The following is a 22,909-nucleotide window of genomic DNA, read 5'->3' on the forward strand; positions in this document are numbered from 1 at the left end:
TTTTCCTTTTCATCTTGGTTAAAGTTTTGTTTGCCTTTTTCTTCAAGACATTTCTTATTTATAAAACTTCACAGAGGCTGGGACTTTTCTTCTCAGTAGATAGTTTAGCTGAACTTCAGGAAAAAAATGATATCTGGGTGGCTTTGTGACAGACTGAAGGGGTATCTGGTTTTCTAAGACTTGTTGAGGAATCTCTGTCTCTTTTATGTTAATTTCTTTGACCCTTTTTGGTCAATGACATGATGTTGTCATCAAAAAATGTACCCAGAACTTTCGGTCTGAGAATGGTTGCATGAGAATTGGTCCCAGAAGCCGGAGGGAAGGTAACCCAAGCCCTATGGAAAGTAGGTGTCTGATTTCTTGCTTATTACTCTCATTTTAATGACTCTCAACACTAGAAGAGAGGTGTCCTGGATGGGTTCGAGGGCTACTCAGCCCTTTATTAGAGGATGTGAAAAAGAGAGTTTAGACTTCTTGGGCCTTAGGATTTCAATGCTGATTTAATAGGCATCTTAATTTAGTCTGTGTGTGACCATTCAGGTTATGTGAGTTTATATTTTCACTGTTGGAAGACAAAAGCATGGTGGTGGTGAATTTCTTACTTAACTCTGAGCTGCAACTTTATCTCTGCATCACCATTACCGTCATCTTTTTCATTTGTCATCATCTTTATTATCTTGGGGACTCTGGTTGCCAAGGTAACCAGGTTAATGGTTCCTGATGGTGTCATAAGAGTCACCCACTCACAGTTCACTCTGACCTCTAATCTACTTGTGAGCCCCTTTCTGCAGTATCTGAGTCACCTCTCTGGCTCACAATCCACCACTTAACGTATTGATTATAACAGTAACTCCTGGTCATTACCCATTCTCTCACACAAGAATCTAAATTATTGACATGTCTTACATTTTTAACAATGACATGGATTCCCCTGTTAAGGACTTAGGTGGGTGTTTCTTTTTTTTAAACTTGAGAAGATAGAGGGCTGTGCTTTTCATTTCTTAGGGATACTTGACATGTGATAAAGTGTCAGAACATCACTGTGGCTGTGTTTGCAGCTTCCATGTGACCTGAGGACTTGTGTTGAAATTCAACAGTACTAATAATAAGCGTACATAATTTAAGACCAGCTTCAGCAATGTTGAGTCCAGGAGCGTTCCATTTCCAATTAACAGACTCTATCCCATAGAAGGTGGATGAGAATGGGCACATAGGAGAAGAATGTCTCCTCCCACCGTGAGGTTCCTGTGGGGACTAAAACAGGGTGTTAGTAAGTTACTGTTCTCTAAAGTTCCTGCTCCTTCTTATGCTTTGGGAAGACAGATCTTCTTTCATGTGCTCATTCCATAGGTATTTATTAACATCTTGTACGTGCTATTTTAGGTTCTGTGACTGATACAAAAACCCGGTTTGAGCTACAATGAAGTTAAAAATGAGAACTGTGAAACCTTTCCAGAATTTTTTTTCTCTTTCAATTTAGGACCACTGTGAATGATTTCCAATCCATGCTAATTTATTTTATGGAAAACAATGATAAGCCAAAGCATCCACAGAACTGTTGAATTCAACCACAGACATGTTTTAGAGATGGGAGGGAACTTAGACATCTCTCAATTTATAGAAGAGGAAGTTGTGTTGATGGTTCCTCGAAGATGCTAATAGAAAGATGACATTGCAATGTTTCCTGGCATTTTGGGATGCTTTTAGTGTGGACCCATTTTACTTATCCGATATATCTCCTTTTATACCCTAATACAAGATCCTTAACCTCAATACTGAGGGTTTCTTCAATGTCTCACACACCTGCACTCCATGTTTATGACCTTTCTGATGCTGTTTCCCTTTTGGAATTCCCTCTCCCTTTCCACACATCCAAATCCTACTTGACTTTCACTTTATGTCTTTAGTGCAAGATCCATCTCCCTGAGGAAGCTTTCCCTGGGTATTCAGCCTTTATTACGGTTTTATAAGAGGAGCCCCAATGGGAGTGTAACACAATCTAACAAATATTTATTAAACCTCTGTTATATTTTAGTCTCTATTGGGATCTGAAGGAATATAAAAAGAGGAAAAGAAATATAAAGACTTCATTAGCACACAAGAACTGCTTGTGTAATTAATCAAGTTCTCTGTGCTTTTACGGACTTCAGATCTAGTTGAGAAGACTATATGTGACAGGATATAACAGCTGGAAACAGATAAATGAAACTTGGCAGTTTCCTACCTCATCATGCTATTTGATGCCTTAATGGCTTTGCATATATTATTCTTGTAATCTGTTATGTCCCCTAGTCCTCTCATCTGAAGAAGTCTTCTCTGAGACCCTACATGGCAAAGTGAGGGACTTCTTTCCTCATCAGGGTTCCTAAAATTATTATTGTGTGTTGATACATCTGTTTTTTCCCCCTAGACTGTGAGCTCCTTGCAGGCAGGATCATGTCATATCCATCCTTATAACCTCGGTACTATGTACAGTGCAGGAATCATTGTAGGTGTTAGACAAATATTTGTTGAAGGAAATGAATGAATTAGTACTAAAATGAGGCAGCATAAAATAAATAGTAAGCTTTTACGGAAAGCTGGGAATTAAGCTGGACTTTAAAGCTAGATAGGATGTGAATGCATAATGTTATTAATAATAATTGCCAGCTAATATTTATTTTGCTCTTATAATGTGCCAGACACTGTTCTATGTGGCTTTCCCTGTATTAAATCATTTATTCTTTCCTTAAATCCTTTGAGGTAGTTACTATGATTATCTTGTCTATAAGATGGTAAAACTGAGGCATGAAGCAGATAGAACAACTTGCCTGTGGTCACACAGTTAGTAAGTGAGCCAATCCATACATGCTTGCTCCAGGGTTCATCTTCTTACCAAAGCCATGTTGCCACAGGAAGGAGAAGAAATGCAAATGAAGAAATTAAACCAGGAATATCATTGCATGTTCTTGGAACAGTTGACCAGTCTGAATGTATAGAGGCTTGGAGAGGCAGGGTAGAGTCAGGTCCAACAAAGGATTGAATACTGATAATAGAAATTCAAACTTCATTTTCAAGATATTGGGAAACAGCTGAAAGTTTGTGGAAGCAGGATGGTCTAGAGTGTATGGAGACTAGGGACCAGGAGATCATGTTAGAACACTTTGTCACTTTGTCAGGAAGAGGGTCATAGGATTTGGGTGGCAAAGGTGGGAATAGAAAGGAGTGACTATTCTGAGAGATGTTTTGAAAGTAGAAATGTCAGGACTTAGTGCCTGGTTTGTGAAAGAGAGGGAGGGATAAAGAATGATGCCAAGATTTTTGGCTTAAGAGGAATGGTGGTGTCTCTGCCTGAAATCAAGATGTTGTGTAACTGAGTTCTGGAGGAAACTAGTGTTTAACTTTAGACACACTGAGTCTGAAGTAAGGACTTGAGGTATCAGAAAGATGTCTGGTACAAAGCTGAAGACATGGGAACTGGGTAAGAATAAAATATTTAGGCATCCTCAACTTTGGAATAAAATTGAAGCCATGGATATGAATAGCTAATAGAAAGGAGAGGGTATAACTATAGAAAAGCAGAGTGTTGAACGGAGTCTGGAAAATAGGCCTGGTTTGGAGTCAGCTGAAGAGCAGGATGAGCTAGTGAAGGAGACAGAGAACGTGTTTGGGGAGGGAAAGGGGGAATGAGGCTCGTGGAATGTCACTAGAGCCAGAAGTGGAAAGAGTTTCCAAAGAGACAGTGGTCAATGGCATTGACTGCATAAGGGAAGGAGAAGTGAGTAATGACTTGGAAAGGCCATTGGTTTCGGCTAAAAGGAGGCCATTTGGGGCTTCGGAGTTTAGGCAAGTGATGGGGAAGGAAGATAACACTTCAAAGGTTTAAGAAAAGGTGAAGGGGGACAAAATTGAGAGAGTGAAAAGGAGAGGAAATTGCCAGATAAAGTGAAGACAATCAGGAACTTATAACACTTATAATGTTTACCACGGTATTTTGTACATAGTAGGTGTGTAATGAATGTTTGCAACTGAGTGACTTAATTATATTCGACAGGTGGAAGGAGCCTAGTGTTGGTTTTGAGTGTGTTGCATGGGTGGAGGAGAGAGAGGGCTATTAGGAAAGACAAGAGGAAGAGGGAGAGAAAAACAAGAGGACGGAGGCAGTTTTCTTGAGGAGATGGGGATGGAGATTTGGAGAATGGGAGTATTAGCGAGAGGAGGACAAATGTCTAAGAAGAACAGGAGGAAGGGAAGAGATTTATAAGGGTAGAGATGTGTTAGGATGAAGCCAGCGTAGATGAGTGGTTCCATACTGGCAAATATATATATATATATATATATATATATATATATATATATATATATATATGTTTGATTCTCTCAAGACAGGTCATAGTGTTAAACCTGTCTCAACAAGGGCCACTGGGATAGTATATACCTCGACTTTGAAGAGTTAACCTGTTTGTATTGTAAATTTGCTTGAGTCTTCAAAACTGCACACTGTGGCTGGGCTTGGCCTCAGCTCATGGCTGTGATAACAGGGTCACAAGGTTCAGACCAAGCCTGCCCAGCATCACAGGCAGGGCTCCAGTTTCCAGTCAGGGATGTTAATCTTAGCGACTCTCTGTGCTTTTCAGAGAAAGGACATGGTGGCTTGCCCTTGAATTTAGGGAGGCCACGTCTGTTATTCTTTTTCCAAACTCAAAATCTAAAACCCCTGATTTATCAAGGTAAGGGGATGTAATGAAGAGTTTTAGTTTGTTACACTCTGACTTAACTTTTCTAGGCCTTCATTTCCTCATCTGGTATACGAGGGGGTTGGACGAAAAGACATCTCAGGTCTATTTCTGGCTCAAAAATGCTTCTTAAGTGGGATAAAAGCTCTAGCTTTTATCAGCTCTAGCAAGGCAACTCAACTACCCCACCCCTTTGTGGATGCTCTTATGATATGATAGAGAAAATATGAGAACTGCACCCAGACATCTTGGAAATTGTTTGGAGAGATTGTGAACCAGGATCTTAGACGCTAATGTGCTTAGAAATGACGGCAGAGTTTTGGGGGACAATATTGCCTTTGTTCTCCCCTATCTTCTGACATAATGTTAAAGTTTAACACAGTAATTATTTTCAAACTTCCAGGCCATGACTCTTATGTAGAAGAATCTGAATGTGCTAAGGTGGCCCTAAGCAGACTTTGCAAAGGTATAAGATTTAGGGAGAACGAAACAGACAGGAAAAATGTACTGTCGTCTTCTTTACAGAGTTGTTTTGAATGAGGGTTTAGAATGATGGTGGCTCAGGAGGAAAATATGGTTCCCAAATTTGGTTACCAGGTTAAAATATGTATTTAGGATATAATATATTAATACATGAGGTCTCTAGATACCTGTGGGTATCTGTTAACTGGATTACTGTCATAATATTTATGTAGAAAGCTATAAAGCCCTGATTACCTGCTATCTGAACTATAGGTAACCTTTTAAGGTAATAGAATTTGATTTTTGGAATGGTCTGGTGGCTTTTGGTATAGGTAGCTCTTTCATGTAAATTGAGGTGCTCTGTCATGTTGTCCTCTCAGATGGTTCTTCCAGCATTAGGAGCTGAGAGGACAATACAGACCCTTGAGTGGTAGGGCCTGGGTCACATCACACCCAAGTTTATGTTGCCTTGTGTTTAGGAAGTTTTGGTCCTAGAGTGCTCATACCCTGCATAGCTGGGTAGTGTCTCTGAGTGGTAGGGATGGGTTGTAGTACAGGTAGTGGTTTTTTAGCAGGTTTAATAATAACTGTCACCCTAATACAGATGACATCCCAATGTACATGTCTATCTCTGACTTTCTTGAGCTCTAGTCCGACTCATCAAACTCCTGGACCTTTCCTCCAGGATGCCTTACCTACCCCTCAGACCCAACATATCTAAAACCCAACAGCTTTTTTTCCAAACAGATTTCCTCTCTTCACGTAGCTAATTTTGTTAATAGTCCCTTAGCCAGTCCATGAACTCCACGTCACTTTCATTCCTGTTCACCATCACCAAGCATAACCCAGCACCAACACCTTGTCCATCCTTTCTATCCCAGCTGCTACCTCTGCAGCTCAGGCCCTAGGAGCTCACACTGATGTTACTGGCTCAGCCTCCTGACCGGTCTCTGCCTCAGCCCTGCCCTCGCTCCAAGCAAATGCACGTGCCCCTCTGTGTTCATCTTGCCAAAGTGGTACTTACCACATCCCAGTCTCAGCTCAGGTGTTTTCAATGTCTCCCATTGCCTTTCTAGTAAAATCCATGTGCCTTTTTCTTGGCATTATAAAGGTTCTCCATGATTGGTATCAGCCATCTTCACTTACGTCCCCCCTATGTAAATGGAATGCTCACCTTGTTCCCAATAAGCCCTTACACTAAAGGGCATTTCCTTTACCTTAGCCTGTCTAAATTTACTCGAAAGTTCACGGCCCAGTTAAAGGTCAGTCTGTACAGAAGAAGACTCATCTTGTCTGGAAACAAGGGCTCTTCCGTGTGACTGTCAGTGACCCTCTACAGGGTTCACACACCAAACCTGGTTTTGGAGTGTAGCTAACTGTGAACCTGCTTTAGGACTTCTCCTAGAAGGAAGAGGCTGCAGCTTCTTTTACATCTTCCCATCTCCCAAGAACCTAGTACTATAGGCCCCATTATTTATTTGCTGAGTGAATGCTTGACTTTGTCAAGGCAGAAGTCAGCATACCAGAACAATTTTCTGACACATTGAAATTTCTTTTCAGAAAGAATTCATTGATTGTATTGATAATTTTTCTCTCTCAATAATTAGTGTCTTAGGTCTAGGTGCTTGGATGGGACTTTTTGCTACTATCTGACCTCTGAGTTACTTTCTGACAGTTGCTTGGAGCACAACAATTTTCTAAAAGGCCAAGGATGATGGTCCTCTACATGACAGTGTTTGCCTGTCTGGAAACACAGATCAAGGCTAAAGGTGGTGCTTAGACTGGTGCTGGCCAATAGCAACTTCTATTTCTATTATCATCTGTAATCGTATGTACTTGTTTGAACTAAGGTCTCTTTAGATTTTGTTTGAAAGTCACACTTGCTCTTGGTAGGAGTTAATGTGCTTGATATAACTTTCAGGTTGTGCATATGCAATCTTGGGCAGGGCTGGTTGCTTGGCCTGACTGTTTTTCCCTACAGAAGTCATTGCTTCTGTCATGGTGGCCTCCTCAACACAATTCTCTTTTCCTTCTGATTCTGGAACCTCTTCCTCCCCTTGCCCCTTTAGATCTGAGCATGGTTATAACTCTGCTGCTATGAGCTACAGGTTCTAGTACTATCCCCTGTGGTTCCAAACCACTGCCAAGAGTCTTATTATAAATAAACCCACCTCCTATTGCCCAGTTTTGAGAGTGCCATCTGTTTTCTGCTAAGATCCTGAATGAGACCATGTATACGTATATGGACCATGCTTTTTCAAAGACTTTTTTTTTTTTTTTTTGGAGAGGCTTTCCTTAAATCTCTATTCCTTGTGAAAATGAGGAGAGTTTCAAGATGACAGTCAACAGGAAACTAGATGAAATGACCACAAAGTTATTTTGAAAACATAATCTGAATTACTTTTTTTTCTTTTTTCCCATTTTGACATGGATTTCAGAGAGTCTGGAGCCATTCAAAGTTTGATAGCTTTGTTTTTCTCTTTGTTTTCACTGAGGAGGATGGTGAAAGATGCTGTAGTCTGAGTGTCTTGTGTTCCTCTTTCTCGCATCTCTATGAATCCAAGCCACAAGCTAGAGTTACCAGAGCCCAGATGGTTGAGCATGCCTCTCCTCCCAGAAAGCACAGTTCGCCTTACAAGTTCCTGAGCAAACACTGCCTTGGCCTATGGTCAGCCTGCCCCTTATGGAGTCTGCAAAAGGAGGAAGTGCTCAGATGGCCATGTGTTGAAAGGTATCCTGGGCCTGAACAGGAAACGTGCTCAGAGGAAAGTTACGGTAACTTCACCAGTTCTGTGGTCAGGAGGGAGGTGTTCTGTGCCAGGGAAACCAGTGTCACCTTCACAATGTGTTCACAAACATCACAGGGCAAGATGGTTGAAAAGAGAAAGCTTCATTTTCTTTGGTTCCCGCCTAACATGCTAAATTCTGTTCAGTCAGAATTTTAAAAAGGAAGCAACGTGATTAGGATCTTTACAACCTGATGGTTAAACTGCAGAAGAAACTCTGATCATGGTGTGCAGAGATGGAACCCAATAAAGTTCTTAAGAGGTCAGTGGACATTGACAAGGTCAAGAGGTCAAAGGGCAATGACATTGCTAAAGAAACGTGTACTCTATCTTTTTTAGGGCTTCCTTAACTTTAGTTAAGGAATGCGGCCTTCAGTCTTGAGTGCTGCGTATTCCACTCTCTGGTTCACCAGCCTCTGTGTGCCATTTGATTTCTCTATGGTGCTATGATAAGGAAAAGGAAAGATGGAATATCGTAAATTAATCATGACAAATAAATGTAATTCACAAAGGCCCTGAAGTTAAGGGTTTGCCCAATGAGCTTTAGACTGAAAGTGATTTTATGCATTGACTAATGTTTGTGTTCAAACTCTTTTGGACACGTGGGCAAGCTGAAATGGAATTGCTGCAATGGTGTAATTATTGCGTGTGGATCTGAAATAATTTATAAGAGGCATTTCATGGGACCATATTGTCTGTAGGCTTTATCTGGAATCCATCTATGACCTTCAGGAAGTCTCTGCAGTTGTAAAAAAATCTTTTGTGTAGAGACAAAGCAAGTTTGGTAACAGACTTTTTCTAAATATGAAAAAGTCAAGATTGACATGAAATCAAGTCAAACTTGCTGAATGTACAAAATTGGTTTTCTATTCATTCATGATTTAAAATATTACTCCTAGAATCATAAATAAATAATATCTTAGTTCTTCCACAATTTCTGTGACCTTGTTTAGAAAGCCATTTACTTCTTTGGTTTTCAGTTGCCTCTTGTGTAAAATAAGGGATTGGCTGAAATCATCTCCAACTTCCCTTCCAGCTGAGCACTTTTTGCGGGATGGTATTCCAGCAAAACGGGGTAGAAAATGAAATTTATCTTGGTCCTGTCCTCTTCCCACTCCATTTACTCCCCTGCTCAATGTTATTCTCCTCCCTAAGTCTCACTTCTGTGCCATCCAACTATCAAGTCCAACTTTGAGAAGGTCTAGAAACAATCACCAAAATTGATTGAAAATTTGATGCAACCTGGCAGAGGGAAAAGAACACTAGATTAGAAGTGATGAGGCTTGAGCCAAGTCCTAAGGGTCATGTACTTGTCCTGTAACCTTGAGCAAGAATTAGACCTTTTTGACCTCAGTTTCCTCATCTATAAAATGGGCATAAAGATGACTGTCCTGCTTATTTATTTCACAGGTTAATGTGGAGTTTATATGAGATAAAATAGGAGAAAGCACTTTGTAGCCCTATGAATATAGACCATAGTTACTAATTTGTCAATGTATTTCCCACATTGCATTTTAGGCTTCACCGTATTTTGAAATCAAAACATTAACTGAGCTGGTGGGGAGTGTCCTTTTAGGGTCAGGGTTCCTTCTGTGGTGTTTGGAGCCACACCTTAGAGATGGTTATCCACTCCACCTGTGCAGAGAGTTGTTTATTATTATAGTAATTGACCTATTTACCATAGGCAAAAAGGGAAAGTTTTGTTTTGTTTTGTTTTTGGTAACCAAGCTCCCTTCCCCCCTTTCTCATGGAAGCACAAGCAACTTTCAATTTTCCAGAAGTCAACTATATCACAAAATTCACAGATTATCTGTGGGAAATCTTTCAGCTCTCACTGCCTTGCTCATAAGTAGCAGATAAGTACCTTCTCACCTCCAATCTTACTCTTCATGTTGCCTGTTGTCAAGGAGGAGTTGAGGGAAAGAGGTTTGAGGTTACTGCTTCCTGTCTCCACACCTTTAGCTAGTTTAGCTGCTAGGAAAGGCTTTGAAAAGCAAAGCACTAAATTCATCATCAAAACAACTTGCCAGTTCAATTAGAGACATGTCAGTCAAGCCAATCTTTTGACACCAGAAACGAATACAACTGATAGATTGACAATGTCTGTCTTTTAACCTAGTAGGTTTGACCCCGGCAGACCTTGCCTAACTACTCACAAGAGGGAAAACCGAATATTTACAGGGAAAGGGGTAGGTCTGCTAAGAAAAAATTAACATGAGAAGGATGCTTCCCACTCCTAGCACTAACTGGAAAGCAAAAAGGAATCAAACAGAAGTTAGTATGGGGAAGCTAAATATTTCTCTTATTTCTTCTTCTGAGTCTAGATATGTCCTTAAATTTTACAGTGTGTCCTTAAATCATCTGAAGTACTGTAGATTCCCTGAAACTCAGAGAACCAAAATACATATCAAAGCCAAATGTCATTTGGTGTTCTGGTTATTTGTTGCTTTGACTGATGCATGTTATTACTTTACTCTCACAGAGTAAGGGGTGTGCATTTCCACACATGCTCCATTTTTAAGAAAAAATAAGAGCAATCAGGATTACTGTGTCTATGGGAAGTCATAATGATCACAAATATTCAATATCACTTAGAGCAATTGATTATCTTTTCCTACCACCCAAAGTGAATTTCCTTCCTTCAGTGTCTCTCCAAAGCAGATGTAGATTCTGAAGTCCTATGAGATGGCTTCTCACTTAGGTTTCTCTGAATGATTGACATGAATCAAGGTGGAAGCAAGTGCTATAAGGAGATACATGTTAAAAAACAAGACGTTCTATCAGTCAAACTTGAATTCAAGTTGCACCCTCAGCTAGGAGGCTGTTGTCACACACTAGCACATATTAAGAGAACTATTGATACTTCAAGCATAGTACCTAATTTTAAAATCATCTGTGCTGACATAGAAGAGGGAGGAAAGTAAACCTTGACAGATAAATTGGACATCTCTTTTCCCTCAAATGACCATGTAACCAATATTTTTCAAGCTCTTTCCCAACAAAATATTAGTACATAGGGTCACACAAGAAGTGACTTTTTCTTCCCTTGCTCAACTGTTGGATAGGCCATCAACCAGGGGAATATTGAATAAGTAACAGCCAGCCTAAATCCTAGGACCTCAGATTGTCCTTCCCTAAGAAGTTTCTCACTTTGTAGCGCTGAGGGAGAATGGGCTCAGGAGAAACGTGATCAGTTTTAACAATGCTGAGGTTTGAATTTGGAGGCCCCATCATGAAGAGAAGGGAAATCTATCTTCCAGTTATCTCATTATATCCTGCTCTGTGAAGGAAAGTAGAGGAAGACCACTGCTTCTCCCTCTTCTGAAAAAGAGCAAACACTGACTAAGCTCCAGGGAGTCAACTATGGGCCCAGGAACCCTTGAGGTAGTTTCCTTTTTCTTTGCAATGATCCCCTAGGCTGGGAGAATGTCTTCTTCACAGCCCAGATGTCCAAAGTTCACCTCAGTTTCTGAGCTGTCTGCTCCGGTCATGGAATGAATGAAGAAAAGACATAGGCAAAAGGAAAACAGTGTTACTTACTGGTTGGTCGGTGTGGCCTGAGGACAGCATTTTTAACTCCCTCACTCATCACATCTAAACCCATGCTGAGTTCTGCCAACTTCAGCCTGGAAATATTTCTTGAGTTCATCCACCTCTTTCTAACCATAGTTCAGACCCTTATCACCTCTTGCCTAGACTACTACAATTGCATCCTAACTGGTCTCCACGTTTTCACTCTTGTTCTCTGCAAATTCACCTTCCACCTTTGTGCTAAAGGGATCTATATAAAATGAAAAGTTGTACGTATGACTCTTCTGTTTGAAATCCTTCAAAAGGTCCTCATTACCTGCAGGAGAGAGTCCAACCTATGAACTATGCTTACCTTGCCAGTCTTGTCTTTTACAACTCAGGTGCAGCAAATTCAGGTAGGTGCAATTCCCAACACCTGCCATACTCTTTCTCCCCTCCTCATCTGCTCTGCCTAGACTGTTCTTTTTTTACTCTTTGTCTTTGTCTTCCCCACAGTCCCCTAGCTCACGCCTACCCCAACACACATTCTCCTACCTCCCCTGCGTCCCCTAACACAAAGACTCATCTTAGCTAGGATAACTTTTACTTCATAAAAACCTGTTGAATCAATGTGTGCATAAGCCTTATAAGACTCAGGTCAGCAGTCACCTCCTCCAGAAATCCTTAGTTGGTTCCCCAGTTGCCCTCACAAACACTCGCACATCACTCTGCCACTCTTTTTAAAGTTGCTGTCTGTTTTTGTATCTTTCTTCCCGCACCAGTTTGTGAGCTGCCCAAGGATAGACACTGAGCCCTGCTTACCTTTGGGAAATCAATTTCTCTCTCCCAGTGCCTCTGGGGAAGGTGTCTCACCCTGAGTTATGCAAGAGGCACTAAGCAAACTACTGGAGTGTAGATGCTTGAGCTTCTCTGGCCCCCCTCCCTCTCCAGCTTGCTGTGGGTGCTGGGAGAAGGAGGCCAAACTGAGCAACCGTCCAGGATTTCTCTTCAGCCTTACTCAGTTTCCTTGCCCATGCTTCCCCTCCCCGCTTTTTAAAAATCCCTGCAAAGGAGTCCTATTCTCATCTTTTTTCTCACATCAGCTCTCAAAGGAAGATCAGGAAGAATTTGAATGCCCATTAGAACAGAATTCAAGTAATTAATAACAGAAACACACTTCCTGGAGTCCTCAATAGGCAGAAACACAGATACCTAAGCTGAAAAGGAGCAGAGATGTTGGCATTTCTTGCTGGGGTTGGCTCTTCCAATCAGAACCGGCCCGGTGATTCTTGCTAAGTAAGCAAAGAAAAAGGCCAAGCAAGATACAACAAAACAGAAAATGAGTTGGATTTTCCCATCAAGACAGGCTGAACTTTTTGAGTCTTTACGTGTTTACTTTTCAGTGCTTTTAGAGAGTATTTGTTATAATGAATAATAAATGAAGCTAAAGTTGTTGTTGAGACAGATTTTGAATGAGGACTTAATGAGATGCTAGGCAGAGCTAGCTGCTGATAAGAATGGTACAGTCTGATCACCATCTTTCACTTAGTATTTAATGAGATGCTATTGTTTGCACAGTATCATGCAAAGAAACATAACCTCTTGTCCTTGCTCAAAAGGGACTTGGAAACTAGGGGTGTAGAGGAAATACACACAAATCAAAAGTTAAACAAATGGAAGCCTATGAAACAAGAGGTGTTCAAAATGTAGAACAGAGAGTAATCATTTTGAGACCTGAGAAGGGAGAGACATTGTAGGCCATGGAGTCGGTGAACAAAGTACAGAGAGATGAGTACCCACAGTGTCCCTAAATGATCTGGCTAACTGGGAGGGTTTTGGTTCAAGGAAATGAGATTGGAAATGCTAGTGGAAGCCTATGAATTGAGGACTAAAAGTGAGTGTCAACTGTTAAGCCACTGCTTCACAAACTTGACTGCAAATTAGAATCTCCTGAGAAACTTTAAAAATATTGACATCTGGGTCCTACACCCAAAGATTCTGATTTAATTGGCCTGGGAATCAAGGGTTTTTAAAGTTCCCAGATGACTCTAATATGCTGTCAGCTTGAGAACTCTGTTAGGCTATAGTGGTTTTCAACCCTGACTGAATATCAGAATCAACTGGGGGAATTGTTAAACCAATGCCAAACGCGACATATAAAATAGGAGAAAATATTTGCAAATCACATATCTTGATAAGGAACTTGTATCAAAAATATGTAGAGAACTCTGATAACTCAACACTAACAAGACAACCCAGGTAAGTGGGCAAATGATCTAAATAGACATTTCTCTAAAAAGGATATACAAATGGCTAATAAGTACATGAAAAAAATGCTCAAATCATTAGTCATTAGGGAAATGCAAATCAAACCACAATGAGCTACCGCTTCATAACTCTAGGATGGCTATAGTAAAAAAGATGGACAACAGCAAGTGTTGGCAAGGATGTGGAGAAACTGGAACCCTTATACACTGCTGGTGGGGATGTAAAATGGTGCAGTTGTTTTAGGAAGCAGTTTGGCAGTTCCTTAACAAGTTAAGTACAAAGTTACCATAATGACCCAGCAATGCCACTCCAGGTGTACACCCAAGAGAGTTGAGAACATTCATCCACACAAAAACTTGTACATGAATGTTCATAGCAGCATTGTTCACAATAGCCAACAAGTGGAAGCAACTAATGAATGAAGAAACAAAATGTGGTATATCCGTACAATGGGATATTATTTGGCCATGAAAAGGAATGAAGTTCTGATACATTTACAACATAGATGAACCTTGACATCATTCTGCTAAGTGAAAGAAGCTAGATACAAAAGGCAACAAAAAACTAAAAATAGAACTACCATACGACCCAGTCATCCCACTACTGGGCATATACCCTGAGAAAACCATAATTCTAAAAGAGTCATGTACCACAATGTTCATTGCAGCTCTATTTACAATAGCCAGGACATGGAAGCAACCTAAGTGTCCACCGACAGATGAATGGATAAAGAAGATGTGGCACATATATACAATGGAATATTACTCAGCCATAAAAAGAAACGAAACTGAGTTATTTTTAGTGAGGTGGGTGGACCTAGAGTCTGTCATACAGAGTGAAGTAAGTCAGAAAGAGAAAAACAAATACCGTATGCTAACGCATATATATGGAATCTAAAAAAAAAAAAAAAATGGTCATGAAGAACCTAGGGGCAGGACGGGAATAAAGACTCAGACCTACTAGAGAAAGGACCTGAGGACACGGGGAGGGGGAAGGGTAAGCTGGGACAAAGTGAGAGAGTGGCATGGACATATATACACTACCAAATGTAAAACCGATAGCTAGTGGGAAGCAGCCGCATAGCACAGGGAGATCAGCTTGGTGCTTTGTGACCACCTAGAGGGTTGGGATAGGGAGGGTGGGAGGGAGGGAGACGCAAGAGGGAAAAGATATGGGGATATATGTATATGTATAGCTGATTCACTTTGTTATAAAGCAGAAACTAGCACACCATTGTAAAGCAATTATACTCCAATAAAGATGTTTAAAAAAAAAAAAAAGGCAACATATTGATGATCCCATTTATATGAAATGTCCAGAATAGGCAAATCCATAGAGGTAGAAAATAGATTAGTGATTGTCAGGGGCTGGAAAAAAGAAAGAATGGGGAGGGGGCTGCTAATGGGTATGGGATTTCTTTTGGGGGGTAATGAAATATTCTGGAATCAGAGAGTGGTGATCCAGTCACAGCTTTGTGAATATAATAAAAAGCCACTGAACTTTTAAAGTTTACTTTAAAAGGGTGAACTTTAAAAAAAGGGTGAGCTTTAAGGTACATGAATTATATCTTAATCAGTTGTTATAAAAAAAATGAAAAGAATCGATCCCTCTCTCCACCAGCATAGACCAGTTAAATCAGAATTTTTGGGAATGGGACCCAGGCACAGGTTCTTGATGTACAGCTAGCATTGAGAACTATGTAAGAGATGAAAGGCTATTAGTGATTTAGTTCTATGCAGCTCCGTTTTCTCCAAAGCAAAAACAAAATACTTGAGTACATGGATTCAAATCCAGGTTAGATTGTAAATTTCATTTTAATAGATTATTTGACCCTTTAGTATGGGTTTGGGGGGTATTGCTTCAAATAACCCTTTTAAAAAAATGTGAACGGGCAGACAATTGTTAGTATACCTAAAAACAGTAGCAAAAATGTTTTTTTTGTTTGTATTGAATTTTGAATAAAAGACACAAAGTGATTTCTTGTTTTAGAGAAATTTTGTAGAGTGTTGGCTGCAAGGTCGATTCTCAGTGCTTAAGTGGCCCATTGCTCAGGTGGTTGTAGTTTGCTTGGGTTTTAGCCCTTGCTTTGCTCACCATCTGCTCAGTAATATTAGACGGATCATCTAATGTTTCTAGACCTCACACAGTCACTACAAGAAAAGGGAATATATTGTCATGTGCTAGGGAATGGGGTATAGTGGGAAAAAAACAGGATAGAATAGGTATGTTCTCTTCCATCATGCAGATTTCAGGTTCTTTGCTTTAGAAGTGAAGAGATTGAACGAGGTGGTCTCCAGATTCTTTGATCGTTTACTAGGAGAGCATAAAGGTAGAAGACGGACTAGAGAAAGAACTCTCGTGGGCCTCTTGGGCCTCTTCCATCTTCTGTGATTTAAAGAAACAAATACGCAAACTTCCTGACAAGGCTGTTTTCAGCATTTGCTATGGAGGATAAATTAAATTCTTTGGGTTACATTTTTCTTACCTCTTTATCCTACTCTTGGAACAGCCAATAAAAAAAAGTCAAAATGTTTCAAAACATTTAAATTCCTCCACAAAATGCTGAATCGCAACTTAAAATACAAATCTATTTGTTTATGTCAGGTGTTAAAAGCCGTTTCCAAGTAAAACACTCAATTAGAAAATTAATTGAGCATGATTAACATGTTAGGAACCTCAGCACAGATTCAAAAATCCCAAATGCATAGCTGTGATGTTCAATGCCAACGGAAGGCCACGTTCTGCCTTCCAAGTGAAAACATGCTCCACTGTTCCATTCAAAGGAGGATGAAAATAATATCAAAATGTAAACTCGCAGGATAATTATCTTCCAAAGAGCTCCTGCGTCTTCATCTGCCAAGAGAAATCCTTTGCTGGATGTCTGTTTATTTTGTTAATTAACATATCTTGACTTCAGAAAAAAAAGTCCTTATATTCTTGTTCTAAGCAAATGATTTTTTCCCCATCCAGAAAACAAGATTTTGGTGAATCAGTCGCCCATGCTTGTGGTAAACAACAATGAGGTCAACCTCAGCTGCAAGTATACCTACAACCTCTTCTCGAAGGAGTTCCGGGCATCCCTTTATAAGGGAGTAGATAGTGCTGTGGAGGTCTGTGCTGTGAATGGAAATCACTCCAAGTCACTTCAGTCTACAAATAAGGAATTCAACTGCACTGTGAACTTGGGCAACGAAACAGTGACATTCTACCTCCAGGATTTGTACGTTAACCAAACGGATATTTATTTCTGCAAAATCGAGGTTCTGTATCCTCCTCCTTACATAGACAATGAGAAGAGTAATGGGACCATTATCCATGTGAAAGGTAACGCACGGCTCGACCAATGTCCACTCTCAAGTAATGGTTTTCAACCGCAGTCTTGAAAACTAGGTCATGATCAGTGGTGGGGTTGGCTAACTCCCAAAGAGGACAGACCAATGAGGAAGTCTACACCTCTTAAGCCAGTGATATTTTGCATATTTTGATTCCTCTCACATTCTCCTCTAGGAAGAAGGAAGGAAATGTACTCAAGTGCCATTCCCATATCATTTAATCTAATCTATTCTATTTTTCAGAGAAACATCTTTGTCCAGCTCCCCAGTCTCCTGAGTCCTCTAAGCCATTTTGGGCACTTGTGGTGGTAAATGGAGTCCTAGCTTTCTATAGCTTGCTAGCAACAGTGGCTCTTTCTAACTGCTGGGTAAGAGAAGCAGCCTTGTTTTCATGTAACTTTTCTACTGCATATGCAATTGGACATATTCAAGGATTTTGCCTATGTGGCTTATTTTCTGTTGAACATGTGATTATTTTCTTTTTCCCTGCTAGGTTTCAGTAGGTTCTCTTTTAGCCTATCCAACTTTATCTGAGATAAAAATCTGATGTGAGTTTATGTTCCAGAAGGCACTGATTAAGTGGCCAGGCAGAGTAAGAAGCTAAACAGGTAAATAAGTGTGGGAGATAAATTAGGGTAGAAAATTACCTTTCTTCTCCCCACTTTGCAATGTCATTATGACATATAAAATAGCTCTAATATATACATATGTATAAAAATCTAAGCGACTTGGGAATCTAAGAAACTGAAGCCAATGAATAACTTTGGTTCAGGGTCAAAAATCATGAGAAATTTGTCTACTGAAATTATGCATTCAAACCTAGCAAGGAAACTAGGTCTGTTTATCTGAGTCATATTTTTATCTCCTCTGAAGCAGTTGAATTTTGTGAGGCCAAGTATGGTGCTGTCATTATGAAACTATAATGGGAGTTAGACTTTTCTGAGCTCTTACCACTGAATTGGAGTTTACGAACTTTTGCAAATGTTCATGCAATAAACTTGGTGTGTTTTTCTCTACCTTCTTCAACGTTGAAGTTTTGGCCTAGATTTGAATGCATATTGATAACCATATCTACTGTGAGGCAGGGACCGCCTTATTTTCTTTCCTTTCTCTTACTCAGAAACTTCCAGTTCTTATGTACACAGTGTGACACTGATTCCATATTGTCTTTGAATTTTTTTCTAGAAGTTAGATTCATGTATGAATCATTTCTTCAACAGGATATGTATGCTTCTCAAGGATATAGGACTATTTCTCTTGACATTCACCATCCATCTGGTATTAAGTACATTGACCTTAGTGCTTAAAGAATGCTTATGAACTGATGAATTGATAACCCCCATAGAGGCCAAACTAAGGACTTAAATAAGTATGCCTGAAGTATCATACTTATCTTTAAGGCATATTCCATACATCTAACTAATTCATACATGGATCAGTGATTTCTGGAAGCCATGCCATGTTGAAGCCATCCTATTTACTATAGCCTTGGTGCTGGGCAGGGTCGGGGTGGTGGAGGAGTAGGGCAGCCCTGGGTTCACAGTCATGCCAAGGATAGATTCAGCCTGGGATCCTTTTAAATTCTTGTCGGCCTATTGCCAAAGTGTGCCTCTCCCTTGTTCCCCAGATACTTCTCTCGTTTTGGGAGACTAGGGGGCAGACGGATGGTTGTCAGGCTGCCTGTTGCCTAATCTGTACCTCCAACTAAATCTGTAACCACCAAAGTGGCTGCTTGTTCCTGGAAATCCTTTATATCAGATCATGAGAATTTGCCTATCTTGCCTTCTTCAAGTTGCCCAACCCTGATGGGGGCTTTTTATGTAGTGAAATATCGTCTAAGTTCTTCCTTTGAGGTCAGTTGAGTCTGGATCTTGGTGTCTTCATCCTAGTTATCTTTCATCTTTGAACCTCTGTGGAGTTTGCCAGTAACATTAGAATTTAGAATCTCAGTTCTTGTTTTTATCTTGATCCCCTTGAAATATCAACTTCTTAATCTAAAAGCCAGGTGCAGTGCCTTTTGGGGTACATTTCCAGGACAGGTGCTCCCCTGTAGTATGCTGACCTAGGTCAATGTACTTTACTAGTTTTGTGAGAAGTAGTTTTGGAAAACTGTTTTAACTTTCAGTGGCCAGAAGGGTACTGCTCACCATTTAAAACTTATTGTCAATATACACTAGAATATCAGTTACTATAAGCAGGGACTAATTTGCTAAGTGACTCGAATTACCCAAGGGACAAAAGTATCTTCTATTTCTAATGAGTTTAAAAAGTTTACTTTTAAATTGGAAACATCCTAAATGCAATATGTTTTTCTTTGGCAGCACTACTAATTCCTAGTAAGGTTCATCTTGCTTTGTCTTGAGAAAACTTATTTTGGTCTTATTCTGTCTCATGAGCTCCCTGAAAATTGGGAAGTCCCAGTGCTTGGCATACCTTATCTTCTTCTGTGGCCTCTTGTGGTTAATTAGGTTACGCAATAAGAAGTACTCTTTATTTGCATCTCAAACATAGGTCTTTGTACTCTCTGACCAAAAGGGTGTGAAGTAAATATATATGTATATTTCATAGAATAACAGAGCATTTTTACCCAGGGCTCATCTTTTCCGGATACTGTTTAAGCAACCGGCACCTTGCTGAGATAGGCATCAGGGATCCCTAGAGTTTAGCCATTTCCAGGGTACTTTTCTGGGATCCTATTTTTGGCTGGTCTGCATTGTGCCTTGGTGTAAGCTGCTGTTTTCCGGAACTTCCTGAGGGTCTGTGATGTACTGCCATAGGCAGTTCTAGGCTGAGTGGGTTTCTGGGAACAGCTGCAGATTCTATCTCAGTTCTTGACCTGTTGCTGACATTTGAATAAACAAAGAGCTCCCCTCTGCCAGGCAGCCACAGACCAGCACCTGTTACTCTCACTCAATCCTCCATTCACTCCGTTGAGCTGGTAAACCCATTCTCCTTCTTAGTCTAAAGGAGCCTTTAAAAAACACAGTTTTCTCCACTATAAATCACACTGTGGGGAATGTGAATAGTGTGTGTACAGGTAGTATCTGCCTTTAAATCCAGTGGGTTCTTGAAGACCGTGTCTTTTAAATGAATTGCCCTGTGTATGCCTGTGTCTTTCTGCTGCTTCCGAGAAACAAGTCGGTAAGGATGGGAGTAGAAGGAAGAGGAAGGGAGGAGTGGTCCTGAAATCACACATCTTTAGCAGACAGTGAATGTTGAAGGGCTAAATGACTTAGTCACACAGACATGTAAGGTGAGTACTCTAATGCCTCCCAGGATATCAGTGGCAGCCTTGCACATTTATCTGGGGGCAGACAGTTCCTTGCCTTACTCCTGCCCTGCCATAACCCTGTGCCCAAGAGAACTCTGGTCCTTTATTTATAGAAAGGATGTAGAACCAAGATGTCTGGTCCTTTATTTATAGAAAGGATGTAGAACCAAGATGTCTGGTCCTTTATTTATAGAAAGGATGTAGAACCAGGATGTTTGAAGGGCAACGTCCCTCACCCCCTTGGTTTCCATAGCTACCACTCCCAGAATGCATCCCCCAATTATGTCCGTTTAATGCTGTCCTCTTCTTACCTTCAGCTAGATCACCCCATCCATCATCTCAAATCCCAAACGACCAAAGCTGAATTGATAGCCTCTTTCGAATCCACTTTCCCTATCATCTTGCCTTATACTTATGGATGGACCATCAACCTCCTGATCACCCAGGCTCAAACCATCAGTCATCTTTGAATATGAGCAAGAAGGAGGACTCAGGCAGCCTAACAATATTCATTCTAACTTGGTGATATACCTTGTGTCCATTGTTTCATTTTCATTCCTTTCTTTTTCACGATCAGACTCTTCAGATCAGGATTTCTCGGTCTTGGCACTACTGACGTTTGAGCTGGATAATCCTTTGTTGTCAGGGGCTGCCCTGTGCCTTGTAGGATGTTTAGCAGCGTCTCTGGCCTCTGCCCGCTAGATGCCAGTAGCATTCATCCCAGTGTGACAACCCAAAATGTCTTCAGATGTTGTAATATGTCCTCTGGGACAGAGGATAAGGGAGTTGGAGGTGTCAAGGATGAGGCTTGGGAGGTCTGGTATGGGCAACCGTGTATATGGTAGTGTCACTCACTGGGATGAGAAACACTGGAAAAGACCAGATTTTAGGGGAAGATCTTGAGTTTCTTTTTGGACATGTTGAGTTTAAAGTACCTTTGAGGTCTAGTCCAGATATATAAATTTGGGTGAATAGGCGGCAATTGAAACTGTGAATGTGCATGAGGTTGCCTAGGGAGAGAGGATGGCATGAGTAGAGGAGAAGCCTTCGGACCAAACTGTGAGGAACTCTAACGCTGAACGGCTAGTTGGAGAAGAATGAGCTTGCAGAGGAGGCAAGGAGGGAGTGGCCACAGAGCGGCAGGATGAGAACTGGGATGGTAGCACCTCGCGGAAGGCAAAACAGAAGCATTTCAGAAGGGAACGGATAATCTAGAATGCTGCTGAGAGCTCAAAAGATGAGGCCTGAAAACATGTTAGTTTTATTTAGTGATATGGAGGTCCATTTTTTACCAACCTTTAACACTTACTCCTGCCCCTTTGATAAGGAAGGTGGGAAGGGCTCAGGTAGGAGTGCATGGAAATAAGGCCAGTCTTTGGTTTATTTATTCTGGTGTTCATGACATTCATGTCCAACGTATCAATATTTACTTATGCATCAGGCCAGGCCTATGTGCCAAGAAATAGACTTTTTTTTTCATTCTAGAGAATTCTGAATCCAGAAATCTGGATGGCTTTCTACTTTTAGAATTTTTATGGGAGTTTTGTCAAATATGTAAATTTTACCATCACACTGATTGAGAAAATATGTTCCTAACCCTCAGTCAAAACTTTGCTAAGATTCGTGGTGAGTATAACTCTTATTCTAGGGTTAGTATCACCCCTCATTCCTGGTAGAGATTCATCCAGAGGGAGCTGTGTCTGAGGGATGGAGATGAATGACGCTATTGTCTTTATGGAAATATACATACATATAAAGGAATAGGACGGTATCTAGTTGTCTAGAACTGTAACATCCAATTAATTTGGACTCCACTGCTATGAAATTGTGACTATTCCAGACTCTGGAGGGCTGAAGGTCCTCTTTGGTTAATCATGAAAAAAATGGCTTCTTGAGCAAATGACTAATACAAGAAGATTGCAATGGGGATGCTTAACCTTTTCAAAGGAGGAAGGGCCTTCAAGAATATTCACATAGGGCTTCCCTGGTGGCGCAGTGGTTGAGAATCTGCCTGCCAATGCAGGGGACACGGGTTCGAGCCCTGGTCTGGGAAGATCCCACATGCCGCAGAGCAGCTGGGCCCGTGAGCCACAATTACTGAGCTTGCGCGTCCGGAGCCTGTGCTCCGCAGCAAGAGAGGCCGTGATAGTGAGAGGCCCGTGCACCGCGATGAAGAGTGGCCCCCACTTGCCACAACTAGAGAAAGCCCTCGCATAGAAGCAAAGACCCAACACAGCCATAAATAAAATAAATAAAAAAAAAAAAAAAAAAAAAGAATATCCACATATCAGCAGCGGATATGTTAATTAGATATGCTTTTGGAATTCAGTTCAAATGGCTGCATTGAGAGTAACAGGGGTGCATTTCTCTAAAATACTTTCTTTGATTAAGATTTTTCAGGTTAATCTGGAAGAGTCCAAAGTAGTTGGGTTTGATTGGTGATTATGCAAGTCCAAGGTGCTCAGTGAATTCTGGCTTGTTCAGCTTCCTTTGACTGTCTGTGTTCTGAAGAGTTGCCCCCAAATCTTAGCACTCCTCCCAGATATCTCCCTCTGTGTCCCTGGC

General features: G+C 40.7%; 1 protein-coding gene across 1 annotated transcript in view; it reads left to right on the forward strand.

Moving 5' to 3' along the window:
• Positions 1-22,909, forward strand: part of CD28 (CD28 molecule) — a 49,320-nt gene that overhangs the window by 10,493 nt on the left and 15,918 nt on the right. The window contains exons 2-3 of the mRNA XM_082467405.1: positions 16,712-17,065; positions 17,317-17,441. Of these exons, the coding sequence (XP_082323531.1) occupies positions 16,712-17,065; positions 17,317-17,441 (479 nt within the window). The remainder of the gene's footprint in view (positions 1-16,711; positions 17,066-17,316; positions 17,442-22,909) is intronic.

The sequence above is a fragment of the Balaenoptera physalus genome (assembly GCF_965194825.1).
Source record: "Balaenoptera physalus genome assembly, chromosome: 6".
Taxonomy (NCBI): Eukaryota; Metazoa; Chordata; class Mammalia; order Artiodactyla; family Balaenopteridae; genus Balaenoptera; species Balaenoptera physalus.